The 13500-nt window shown below is 48.3% G+C and overlaps 1 protein-coding gene across 5 annotated transcripts; it reads left to right on the forward strand.

Moving 5' to 3' along the window:
- Nucleotides 1-953: 953 nt before the first annotated feature.
- xrcc4 (X-ray repair complementing defective repair in Chinese hamster cells 4) lies at nt 954-13468 on the forward strand. Of its 5 annotated transcripts, XM_053872936.1 has the most exons (9): nt 954-1057; nt 4110-4247; nt 5032-5216; nt 7089-7255; nt 7475-7606; nt 7675-7772; nt 8940-9051; nt 12284-12413; nt 12541-13447. In XM_053872936.1, exons 2-8 carry the CDS (start codon nt 4112-4114, stop codon nt 12381-12383), a joined length of 930 nt encoding a protein of 309 aa, XP_053728911.1. In that variant the 5' UTR covers nt 954-1057; nt 4110-4111; the 3' UTR covers nt 12384-12413; nt 12541-13447. The 5 variants fall into 5 exon arrangements, with proteins under 5 accessions (XP_053728911.1, XP_053728913.1, XP_053728912.1 ...); XM_053872938.1 differs by lacking the exon at nt 8940-9051 and having other exon boundaries at nt 12541-13468; XM_053872937.1 differs by having other exon boundaries at nt 8943-9051; nt 12284-13462.
- Nucleotides 13469-13500: the final 32 nt, after the last annotated feature.

Below are 13500 nucleotides of genomic sequence, written 5' to 3' on the forward strand. Positions count from 1 at the left end.
TAAACAACAACAGCAGAGCTCTGTGTGTGTGCCCAACAACGAAGAGCTTCACTCAGATTTCTGTTTATGGTTCTGAAACATCTGAATTTGTTCTTCCGTCTGTGTACACGCACGCACTGTAACTCACAGCACACCCCCACACACACAAATGTCTGCACATTTAAACACAATTGTAGTCACAAACACATACTGTCTAAAGACAATAGAAGCATATAACACACATAAACTCAAATACATGACTTCCTGAGACCGTCTCCATGCACTGAACGTTCAATGGCGACAACCAGATGCTGCGCAGCCCTAGAGTTCTGTCTGGTGTGATTGTCTGGGACTGAAGTGGTGAAGGAGCAGGTTGTCATCTCAGTGATCTAAATGATGGGGTCAACACCTCCAGGTCTGAGGTGCGGAGTCACAACATGAAAACTGGGTCAACAGTTCGTCTGACACTCCTAGTTTACCTGAGTGACGGTGGTCCTACAGCAGACAGATAGTTAGACAAACAGATGAAGATGTTTCTGCTCTCCAACCGATTATTCCTGAAAGTTCAGTGTTTGGACTGGTCTCGCAGTGATCTGCTCATTTCCTCATCCATCTGAATCACACTCTTCTCCGGTCCCATCTCACCAGTCACTGCTCTCTGTCTGTGCTCCCTGTGCTGGAGTCAGGTGGTCACCTATTGTCAGCCCAAACATTCGACAAGGAAAAAAAAGAGTGTGAATTGCTCAACAATACTGAAATATTTAATATGATGGCAGTGAAAATGATATTAAATCTTATACTTCATAAAATATTTTTGGCCTTTGAGCTAACTAGACAGGCAATACATTTCTGGAATTTTGATAAATGCATATGCAATTTGCTGAGGGTATAGAAACGGTTAAAAATACGTCGAAAAGCTATTTTATCGATAAAATGCAATATATAATTAACAAATAAACGCGGTTGCTGATGATGTCATCACAGTCCGCGGCTCGGTGATGACGTAGAAACTCCGCGCTTCACTTCGAAAGTGAATTAAACTAAAGAAAACCAATTTCCACAACCTGGGCGGCTTCAGGTGAGTGTTGGAGCTACTTGCTCTGTTAAAGTCACACCTGGACGATCATATTGGTGTTGTGCTTGAGGCGCCTTTAGTGCTCGTGTTGTTTGTTTACAATTATTAGCATGGTAAGCTAATCTGACGTTCGCCTCTCACTGGGACCCAAGTCCCGGGATTCAGTGCATTAACCTTTTAATTTAGAGGCGACAAATACCCAACAACCCTCCAGTCACTCGAGTATTCATTCCGCGAGTTAAAAACTTTTAATACAGAGGTTTTACTGACTGAGATGACTCGGCTATTGCAAACGTCACCTGCACACATGCTCGCCGAAAGTTTGACAACAAACGATTTCTGGCAGCAAACGTGGGTCATGTCCTAGCAGTGAGCGAAGTTTCATGCATTGTTACTGCTTAATCATGAAACTTTGCGCGCTTATAGTACATGACCCGCTGAACATAAATATGCAGTCTGATTTTAGCGACTATTAATAATATTTTGTAATGAATCAAAACATGTTCATGTCATACACATATTGAATATCTACATATGTTTTCAATGCTATTAAGCCTCCTGGAACACTTTGATTCATTCAGCGACTTCAGACCTGACAACCGCGTCTAGATTTATTTCAACGGTGAAAGCATCCCAACCTAGTGCGGAACTGCGTTTAAATATGAATTTAGAACGTAGGTGCAGCATCAATTTTGCTTTCCATTTGACTTCCGTTTAGTTTGTTTTGTTTTACTGCATACTATAACTGTGGTTTATGTCTGATGTGGCTGAAATGAAACACTTTTGTGACTCATTTGCTGTTGAGGGAGGAAGATAGAGAAGAGAATCTTTTAGGACAGCAGCAGCTGCCATGATGTATGCTCACTGACTCAGGAATCAGAGCCAGAGGAGTCAGAGATGATGATGATAATTATTGAGAGGAATGAGAGATCAGAAATGAGTGAAAATGATGATACATAGAGAGGAGGACCAGGGATATTGGAGTTGAGGAAATGGAGGATGACAGGGAGCATGGTGATCAATGTGTGATGAGAGGATGGCGATGGTGGAGGACCTGCTGTGATGAAGAAGAATCCAATATGTTAACTGATGTCATAAGTAGTTCATGACTGTAAATTTTCATTCTCAATGAAAAATTTTGTGGGTTTGACTGTACATGTGCTACATTCCACTCTCAGCTGACTCACTCTAGAGTTTGTGTGTAATGAGATAATGGCTGGTTTTCTTCGTGTCACCAGAGAACTCTTGTTCAGCATCGTCATTATCCTGTAAGAGCTGGTTAGCGTCCACATAGAGCGGTCGTCACACACGTTTGCTCTTTAACTACATCCTGTGCACAGCTGCTCCTGTGGCCAGCTTTGGAGGCGGCGACATCACAGACACTATAAGCGTCATTTTTCTGACTCGTGCTGCAACACAGAGAGGTCGTGTCCTTGACCCCGAAGACGTTTTTCATTCCTTTTCTCCAGTCTTGCTTCTTGTCTTCGATACAAATGTCTTCCATCAAAATGCTTGAATATTAGATGAGCTGTCACTCATGTGAACACACTCCAAGTCTGTGGTCAAACACTGTATTGTGGGTTAGCCACAATACTGACCTGACCTGGGGTCTAGTTTCTGGTGCACTTTCTTTCTGTAAAATTCTGAAAGCTTGCATCAATCCATGTGACGGGCTGGATTTGGCCCTGGACCCTAATTTTTGACGTTTCATAAAAAGCACTTATGATTTTTCACAGCTGACTGCAACAGCTGAAACATCCCTTTAATGTGACTAAGTGAAGAAGAAGGATAGCTTATAGTTGTCACTCTCCAACACAAACACATGTGACCCGACCAGAAAGAATAAATAATAAGGATAAAACTATGAATTAAGGACTAGTAATTATACTTCATTGATGTCCAGCGTCCTCAACTGTGTCATGTGACTTCAGTACCATGATGGTACTGTGTCACTTTACTTGTACGTGAAGATTCTAGACATATATTTGGATTATATTACACTGTTAATAAGTGAAACATTTATGAAAGAAATCTGTACAGTTCTTACAAAATTAAAAGGCTGTTGTGTAATTTCATACTTTTTCCATTGCTCAATGTGAATTATGCAAATTGCTAAATTCCGTCACTGTTTTTAATGTTTCTAAACTATTGCAATGGTGACCATAGCTGTCCGATCGCTAACCCCCCACACCTCCAAACACAAAAGCCTAGGGAAACACTGATCATTTTACTGCTCATTTAGAAACAAAATACCACTTAAAGTCTGAACGTCTCAAAAATATGAAACCAAAAGCTCTAAACATTGGAAAGAAAGTAAAAAAAAAATTACAAAATATTCAAATGTGATGAAGATTCATAGAAATCAACATTTAATGCATTGAAATATTGTGGAAAATATTCCTAGAAAAGTCAGATGTGTCAATAAAGCTGTGGGTGAACAACAAGAACATGGAGAATATTTTTTGCAAAGCAAATCATGTCAAACATCTGAGTGAAACCAAGGCGCGGTCAGACAAGGCCGCTGACGTCGTGCTTAATACGAGAGCTTACATGGCCGTCGTAGTTCAGAGGCCCTGCCCCGCGCCTCAGAATGTTTCCTTTTGCCAGTGGAGTCCCGAACTGGTTGTGTAAACACGTGCACCTCCAGCGTAAATCAGGGAGAAAGACAAGAGTGTCGGGTCCAAGTCAGCCGGGGAGGTGAGAGACTTCCAGGAAAATGATGTAAGAGAGGTCTGACGGAGGAGAAAACATTACCGTTGGAAAACAGAAGGGAAATCAAGTGTGGAGTTAATGTTGTTAGAATGTGCATATCATGACATCATAGTGAGGAGACCTCAAGTCTATGCTCAGCCACCAACAGTGTGAGGCAGCAGCCCCGTCAGTCTCCTCAGCAGGTCCGAAGCCATGAAAGTTTATGTTAAGAATGTCTGCAGAAAATAGAAAGTTGATGTTAGTGAAAACAATTATGAGTCTGGGTGTGAAAAGTCATCAGAGAAATGAGCTTTGGATGTCTCCCTAGTATGTGTTGTGGTCACGTGATGTCTGGTGTGTGCAGAGATGGCGACGTGGGTGCATGAGGTCAGCGTCTCCACTGGCTCCTCCTATTTCCTGCGGGTAGACAGCGGCAGGCCAGACCTATCTTTGGGTTTCCAGCTGCTGCTGACGGATGGACGCAGCGCCTGGAGAGGACAAGGTGAAGCTGTCAATCACTCTCAGACGTCAGACACTGACAGATTTATGGACACATGATGTTCACCTGACTGACCCCGCAAGCCATTCACCTTTGCCCTTGTGTCGCAGGTGTTAGCCCACCTCTTGGGAATGACTCAGCATTTCTGATCAAGATCAAATCTGAAGATTGTTAGCATCTTGGCTAGATACTGTGGATGAGTTGCTCGACAAGAAGATCTGAGGGAACTTAGCTTAGCTGGTGGCTAAGTTAGTAAGCTAACCGTTGCTCACTAGCTGTTACTACATTTGAGATTAGCAATGCAGATGCTATCTAGCTGTTAATACAGTAGAGGTTAGGGTAGCTGGGTGGATGCTAACTAGCTGTTAATACAGCACAAGTTAGCATAGCTGTATGGATGTTAGCTAGCTGTTAATACAGCAGAGTTTAGGGAAGCTGTGTGGATGCCAGCTAGCTGTCAATACAGCCAAGTTTAGCATAGCCGCCTGGATATTTGCTAGCTGTTAATACATTCGAAGTTAGCGCAGCTATGTGGATACTAGCTAGCCTTTGGTATAGTTGAGGTTAGTGTAGCTGTGTGGATGGTAGCTAGCTATTAGAAGAGTCAAGGTTAGCGTAGCCATCTGAATGCTAGCCAGCTGTTAGTGTAGCCGAGGTTAGCGTAATTGGTCCATTTGTGTACATAGATGGCCGCTTTGTGGGGGTGTGTCGTTCTGGACCTCGCTGAAGGAACAGGACTGACACACGCGTGAATGTGTAGTGTCACAAACTTCATGTCATGTTTCAGTGAGTGCAGAGTCACTGCGTCAAGAGGCCAGCGAGATGGAGATGCAGGAGGAGAGTTACCTGCAGGACCTGCAGGGGGCGCTGACACAAGCACAAAGCTGCTACCGCTTCTCGCTGACTCCATCTCCTCCTGAGGACGGCGAAACCTTGACATTGACCTACGAGAAGGTCCAGGAGGACATTTCGGTGAGTTTTCAGCTTCGTCTGCTCAGTATGAAGGTGACTGATGGTGGAGTCAGGAGCAGACCTGGAAGTGGAAGGTCTGTGGAGGAGAGAAAACTCATCTGGTGTTCGTGTGTGACCACAGTTCCTGGAAGGGCCTCAGAGCAGCTTGTCGTTTCTGATGGGAGCAAGTGTGAAATGTAACGCTGCTGCGGTGGGGACGTGGCAGCTATTTATTTTAACCCCACAGACGTCTGCTCTGATAGCGAGGCTCACTCGTTCATCTTCGTCCCAGCATGGACAAGAGCGACAGGAGTTTGTTTTGGTTTTTCACCTGAACTTTGACTGATGACGCCTCACACACTGCAGCTATAAGGTCACTTACAGTAACCCCGGTCCAGTGCTCCAGGGGAGCAGGAGAAAGAAGAGCACTGTCAAAGACCCAAGTGACTGATTATCAGGTTGTCAGCAAAGATCTAAAGTCAGAAGTGTTGAGTGAGTTGGATGGATGAGAGCACAGGAGATATGAAACATGCTCCCTGCCTGCCACGCTGTTTTCACTGAGAATTGTGTAACACTGGACGGTCCCACAGCTGGCTCGTGTTCTGCGGCAGTCATGTCCGCGGGCCTCCTGGAGCTGGACCGCTGTGAGTTGTGTCTGATGAAGCCATCGCCATGACGACCTGCCGTTGTTGTTGAGGAAGACAAAACAGGAAGCTATGTTGTAAAGGAGCTGTGTCCAGGGGTCATGTGATCTGATTCATTCATCACTCAGAAGCGAGACGAGAAATCGAGCAGAGGGAAGTTGCGTCACTGAGGGAGTTGGTTGCTCAAGAGCACATATAAAATCAGCAGAAGCTGTTGTGAAGTTATGAGTCATAATGAGAGGGCGAGAGTGTGTGTACGTGCGTGCGTAAGTACGTGTGTGTGTATGTGTGTGCTCCCCTATAATCTCTCGCACACGTGCAGATGTTGCCAAAGTCTTTAACATACCAGCATGTATGTGTGTGTGTGTGCATGCATGTTTTGCCATACTTGTGAGTACCAAGTCTTGACAAGACACATTCTTGTGAGGACATTTTGGCCTAAAACCTAAAAGTAGTGTATTACAATTGGGTTTCAGTTTGGTTCAAGTCATGTTCAAGTCAAGGTTAGCCATGTGTTTTGGATGGTTAAGTTAAGGATTAGAGGCTGGGGAAAGGGTCATGCGAATGAGTGGTCCTCACAATCATAACAAATATGCGTGTGTGAGTCTGTCACGTACTCGGTGACAACATATTGTCAACTCTCTCACTCTTTTCTCCTCATTATTTGTGAAATGAGATGATGTTGCTGGTCTGTCATTGTCTCTCAAGTCTGCCTGTCAGACAGATTCCAAGTCTGTTCCCACTTCACCGACCTCTGACCTTTCTTCATCTCACTTCACATTCATCATCTTCACCGAGGGTCTTGAGTCTTGACTGGTGATTGACAGCTGTCATCATGGTTTATTGTGCCCTCTGATGTCCGTTCAATGAGACCGGAGAGCTTCAGCCAGAGGGTCCGGAGTCGGTGTGTCAGGGGCGTTATGGTGATGCCCCTGCTGGGCTAGGCCCCACTTAACACTCTGCAGACGCGCCGGTCCCACCCGGACCCGTCAGGTCTTGAGTGGACCTCCGCATCTTTGATGGATTCTCTTGCCTCTGTGTGATGATGTCATTGATTCTGGGCCTGAGAGGTGAGAAGTGGCTGCTCTGCGTCTCCCTAGTCGACAAGAGTTTTGCCCAGTGGCAGTGTGGCATCTGGACTCTAACCAGCACACTTGACTGCTACCAGAAGTACAGCGACTAGCTTGACCCATTTGACCCGTCAGACTGATTAACTCTGTGTGTTCTTTCTTCTCTGGTTCTGATGCAGTTCCAGCTGGGCTCAGTCCCCCTGCAGTCCGTGTCCAACCCGACTGAGGAGGTGAGGCAGCTGCTGTTGCACTCTCTGGAGAGAAGGAGCTCGTTGCAGGACCAGAACCAGAGACTAGAGCAGGAGAACCAGATCCTGAGACGAGAGCACCTGCGCGCCTCCGCAGAGTAAGACACCACACAGGTCACTTGAGGTCGGGTCACTTCCTCTCAAACTTCCTGTCCAGCTTGAGGAGAAGTGAACGCAGGTCTGATGATGACACAGCTGCGTGAGGGGTCCTCCCTGCTGAGCCAGCGTCACAACTGGATACTGACCATTGCTCAGTCTACTCCCTGGAATCTAGTTTCCTCCACAGACATTCAAGTCCATCATCGTCCTGTGTGCAGGTTGACGGTGTGCGTGGGCGGTAAGGAGGCGTGGGAGGCTGCGCTGTTCCAGCAGTTCGTGGAGGTCCTCAATACCCAGAAGGCTCTGACCCGTGTCCTGCAGGACTCAGTGGAGAACCTGAAGCAAGACAGGTGACAGATTAGTCAGCCTGAGCTTGTCCATCTGACTGCGACCTTCTGATCCATCTGGTGTTCCACAGCTCTGAAGATCCAAGTGCTCCAGCCGGTGACGACCACCTGCGGGAGGTGAACTGTGAAGATGAGGCACAGGACCTGCAGGCGGCCTCCACATCGTCAGGTGAAATCAAGGATCATCTTTCGTAGATGTCCGGTTGTGGTCTCTGACGTGTGCGTCAGGACCTTTTTCTAAACACATACACACACACATAGCAGCTGCTTTGACGGTCAGGTTTTGAATTTACAGCCACGTTCTAGTTAGCTCAATAGTGAGGTCGCACCAAAGTGATCCACAAGCGCTCGTTCCGATGGAACAACGTCTTCTGTTCCTGGACTCTAATACAGTTCCGCTGCCTGACTTCGAAATTAATAACTAGATCGGTGGAGCCGTGTCACTGGAGCCGCGTGTTCTGTGCCCAGTTCTGCTGCCAGAACCTTAAGGAACCAAAATCAGCATGCTGATGCATCACAGATGGAGAATGGCACCAACGTCATCATCGTCTCGCGGTGCTGCCACCGCCGGACGTTTATGCTCATCAAATATCGTGTTGTCATGGTGACGGCTCTTTTCCGATCCTGACGTCAGCCATGTTATGTAATCTGGGCCCTGTGTCTCCTGGAGAACTCAGACCTGAACAGAGCCGACGTTCCACTTCACCAGAGTTCACTTCCTCACGTCTGCACATGATTAATGACCAGCTGCAGAGCCGCATTCTCCACGACCCTGGTTCTATCCTGGTCCTGCTCCGGGTCGGGCCCCGTCTTGGGTCACTTCTGGTATGTTTTAGTTCTGTCCTGTTTTGGTCCTATTCCCGGTTCAGGTCCAGTCTTGGAACAAATTGGTCGGTTGTAGGTCTGTTCTTAAGGACCTGATCCCGTCCTGTCCCACAGCTGACTCAGTAATGTAACATCAGAACTGAAAGTGTGTCAAGGACGTGGACCTTGTCGTCTCAGTGGGCCAGGAAGCGACCCGCGGGCCTGGATGGTTCTGAGCGTTTACAGACTGCAGCAGGGTCTCGTTAGTGAATTTACTGCAAATAAAGTCTACAGTAAAACTCACAGCCGGCAGAAGTCCGGAGGTTCTGTTTCAGGCCGACCTGATCAGAACCAGAACTTCAGCAACGGTGCTGTTCTGGTTGTTTCTGAATTGCCATCAACATAAAGAAATAAAGAAGTTCACTGAGAGTCACCGCTGAGGGAGCAGGGAGTTAGTGTTGCATTAGCACGACATTAGCGAGCTGAGATCAGAACAGGTCGCCTCCAACTCCTGTCATCTCCGTCTCTGCAGCAGCGGCTACTGACGACATTCTTGACGAGCTGCTCAGTGACCTCACTGACGTGGCGCCCAGTCGGAAACGCCGCCGTCACCTGAGGACCCCTGCTGCTCCGCCGCCCAAGAGGTGCATTCATTTGTTCGTGCTTCTCCTGGTTCTCAGGGCCGCCTTTGCACTGGAGGAACCGGGTTAGTTCTTGGAACCATTCTCCCCTTCTGGTGCATGTTTGCCCCGACAACCCATCCCATAGTGTGATATACTGAGCTGGCCATCCTACACCAACACCAAAGACAGCCTTCCGCATTGTTGTTGGCACGTAGGCGTTTCAATGGAGATGAATCTCTGAGCTCCTGAAATGAGACTGAAAAGGCTCTTAGAACCATTGGATCCCGGTTCCTTCTGAGCAAGCTCTGGTTCCTCCACTGCTGAAGCAGCTCATGCTTACCACGCTTCTCTTGGTGGCTGCTCTCTTTGCCTTGATGATGTGTGAAGTTTCCCACCGACACTTTACTGCTTCGCCGCTCCTCTGTCTGAGTCTTTTACTGCTTTTGTGCACAGTTAAGAGTTCTGATGCTCAATGTGTTCACATCTGCAGGGTGGGGCACACTCGCACAGACATACAGAGGTTTACTGCAGCAGAAGCACAGTCAATCTTCAGCCAGAGCAACATATGATCTTGTCAGCTGCAGCTCAAAACGCTTCTCTTTTCTCCACGCTGACGCCCTCCATGACCTTTGACCTTCTTGCGCCCCTGAATCAGCTCCGTTCTTTTTCCTACAGCAGGTGACGGCGGCAGGAATGTGGAGAGCAAATTTACAAACTCAGCAAACATGATAAAGTCTGTTGATAAGGGTCAGAGGTCAATGAGGGGTCAGGCTGCTGTCATTACCTGAGTGGGAAACACTTTTGTCTTTCACATCCACCTTTTTGGTTTCATTTTCCTGTCAAAACATTTTTGCATCTGAAAAAAATCATCAGAGAGAGAAGCTCAGTCATCCTAGAGAGACTCCCAGAGGAAGTAGAACCATGCTCAGCTGTTGATACCGAGGTGACTCTGCAGCATATCTGGGTCTCCTGACTTGAGCTGCTGGCCCTGCGACATGACCTTGGCTTAGAGGAAGAGGATGGAGGGGTGAAAGAGGAACGCAATAGTGACCAAGCTCAAGGACGACCTTTATGTGTCTTCAAGCGTTCACGACAACACCTCAATCGCCGTCACTCCAGGACCTTGTCCAGTTTACGACCTTCCAATGACCTTCAGATTGTGTTTATAGAAAAGGTCTGTCAGGCGGGTTGAGGACGTGTTTGAAGTTGATAACTTTCAATGTAGTTCAATCTGGGTTTGCTGAACCATGCACTCTAATCTGCTGTAGGTCGCTCAGGGACAATGGGACTCACTATGGGACTCGGGTCAAATGAGTCTGACTCATCTGAGTTTTGGGCCGAACACGTTGGCCAGTCCTTAGATAATCCTTTTTCCCCGTCTGTGTTTCGATTCTCAGGCCACTGGTCCAAAAGCCTTGCAGCTGCTGTTGTCTCTGCTGCACTGTGCCAGAGTCTCTTCACCAGTTCTGCTGTGACTTGGTCCGTCTGCTTGTGCCAGCTACTGTAGACTGCCACAGCTGCCCGGGGGGTCTGGACCCCCGACGGGGGCTGAAGGCCAGCTGAGGTTTCTGGCCGCGTGTTTGACGGTGGCCCCCCTCAGAGTTGGCAGACGTTCACCGCAGAAGAGAGTCTTTGTCTGACAGCAGCAGTTAACAGTGGCGAGGGTCTCGGGGGGTCCCGGGTGAGCTGGCAGACCCACACCAGCCTATTGTGTTCAGAGGTTTCCATGGTTCGGGCGAGCTGATGGATCCACAGACACAGAAGACCTCTGTCTGGTGTTTGTTGACTACACTCTGTTTGACAGGAACTCATTCTCCTGAGCCGAACCTGAGACCAGATCCTGAGTTCAGATCAACAAACTAGAACCTCTGGACTGGAGCCAGTCACATGTTGCCTGGTCGAGGCGGGCATGTCAGAGCCGAAGCCCACCTCTGTTCATGAGAGTTTGGAGGCTTGCGGTCCGGTTGTTCTGGGTTTTTGGACCCCAGTCAGAACATCTGCCTCACATTATTTTTCATGTTCCTGCTTCATGATTGTTCCTTCACGTTCCTCCCCTGATGAATGGATCCTCATTGTTCTCATGGCGCCGACCATGGACCCAAGGTCCGGTTCCCGTTCTGGACTCTGCTGCTGTGTAAACCAGAACCTCGACTCTTCTTTGTCTCTGTTAGCAAGCCTCCTAAATGTTTGTTTATGCAGCCCGGAGTTTCTCACCAACACAAGTCACACACACACACACGGATGGCTCCGAGCCATGGCCCATAATCACTCCAAGACTGTTCCTATGCAGCTGACTTTGAGTTTTGGTGGTTCTGAAGCTGCGACTCTTTTCTTGTTGCATGTGAATTTGGGGTCCTGTGAGGTCACGTCTGCTGGTAGAGAGTCCCTGCTCCTGGCTAGAAAAAACCTGGGGAAGATGAAGAAGCTTCTCTACACGACTGGAACCAAAGAACTATCCTGGTCATCTCACTGAGTGGTGTGACCCGTCTTACCCCGTGCCCTCCTCAACATCTCCAGAGGAATCCTGTGAGGCGCTCTCATGAAAACACATGGTCCCCAGCTGGTGGTTCTGAGCGGGTCCTTTGTTTGCGGAACACTGCGAATCTGCTTCAATAGGAGTTTTGCCATCGGCTGGGTTCCTCTCAAGACTGAACTTCTCAGGCCTCACCAGAACTGACCCAGGATGACGCCTGGTGTGAAGCCCCCCCACAGAATCTGTGGTGGACCCGGACTTCCTCTTGCCACTCTGTGCAGACCTCAGTCCGCATTGAACTTGTGACTGATAATTGTCGCTCTGGCATGTGGGGGGCGGCCATGACTTAGCTTAACCTTCATCGGGTCCCCCTGGAGTGTGTTCAGGTCTGTGGGGGTCCCTCCCTCTTCAGCCCCCCCAGATCTCCAGTTTCCTCTTAACTGGTTCCAGCAGTCATGTTGACGCTCCGGTCCTGATTCAAACAAGCTGCTCCAGCAGCAATGTCCTGCTGTGACGCCCTCAGCTCCGCTGGGGGGGGTCACCTGAGCAGGTCTGTGGCCAAGCCTCTGTGTAACATTTGTAAACATCGAGGACGTTCTGGAAGAGTGATATCTCACGGAGAGAGAAAGAGAGAGAGGAAGGGCATCATCTTCTCCCAGATGTTTCTAGTCTTATTCCTTACATGCCTCACAAGCCACTTCCTGTCTCAACAGGAACCCTCTCCTGTAAACCAGCTTCATTAGCCCGCTGACCCGATTTTGTGTGTGTGTGTACCCACAGGACCGACAACCCCACCAAGACTAGCACCCCGTCGACGCCCCCTCTCAACCCTTCAGAGGCAGCAGGTTGGGAGATCGACGATCTCTTTGAGGACATTTAGTCCCAGCTTGAGGAATCCAGTGAAGTTCAGGTGGGTCTGGACCTGACTCACCGTTGACATGTGAAATCTGGACCCCAGTGGTGGAAGAACCATCATGAGAAACGTTTGATGGAACGTTGAAATGCTGAGAAGTTTGTGGTTGTTCTCTTGAGGGAAGGATCCTCCTAGGACCTGGTTAAGGAGCCTCACAGATTTGAGGAGCGCCGGTCGATCAGAAGATCTCTAGTTATTGTTGCTACATTCCAAAACCTGGTCCTGCTTCTCCTGTGGCAAATAAGAGCTTCTGCCAAACATGGTTCTCAGGCTTCTCTGCAACAGGAGAACGTTCCACTTGGAACCTCGTTTGTGTGTCGATGTTCAGGTTTGTACGAAGTTTAAACGTTTTGCTTAATAAAACCTGTAAAGACCAGCATGATTCGTTCACTCATGTTAACCTACAGGAACTCCAGTTTCCGCCCACCTTCAGAAGAGTTAGGGACTTGCTGAAAGTGACTACAAGTCACTATAAGTAACTCTCAATGTGAGACTTGTGTAATGCAATGACTCATTTAGGAAACAGTGCTCATAAATGACAACAGTGGGTTGCTCAGCAACACAGCTACAATCTGACAACTAGATAAGAGTCAAGCACATATAACAGTCAGACACAGACCATGCCTCTGGCTCAGCTCTGGTACGGTCGGTGGTGCTGATCCACATCCCGGCCAGGCTGCTGTGGAAAACAGGGCATGCAAGAAATGTTATCCAGGACCAGGCCTGACTTGGACCTGCACCAAGACCAAGTCTGTCTTGGTACTGAGCCAGGCCTGACTTGGACATGAATCAAGACCAGGCCTGACCTGGACCTAAACCAGGACCAGGCATGACCTGGACCGGGACCAAGACCAGGTCTGTCTTGGTACTGAGCCAGGCCTGACTTGGACTAGGCTTGACTTGGACCTGAATCAAGACCAGGCCTGACTTGGACCTGCAACTGAACCTGACCTGACTTGGGTCAGGTTCTGGTGGGTTGTAGATGAGAAGAGAAACAGTTAACTCAACTTCCCCGTCTGATGGGAGGAGGTGCGGTGTCGGGGTCTCAGTAGACGAGAGTACCCCTCCTCCTCCTCTTGCTCCT

Source organism: Synchiropus splendidus, chromosome 8 (genome assembly GCF_027744825.2).
Source record: "Synchiropus splendidus isolate RoL2022-P1 chromosome 8, RoL_Sspl_1.0, whole genome shotgun sequence".
NCBI lineage: Eukaryota > Metazoa > Chordata > Actinopteri > Syngnathiformes > Callionymidae > Synchiropus > Synchiropus splendidus.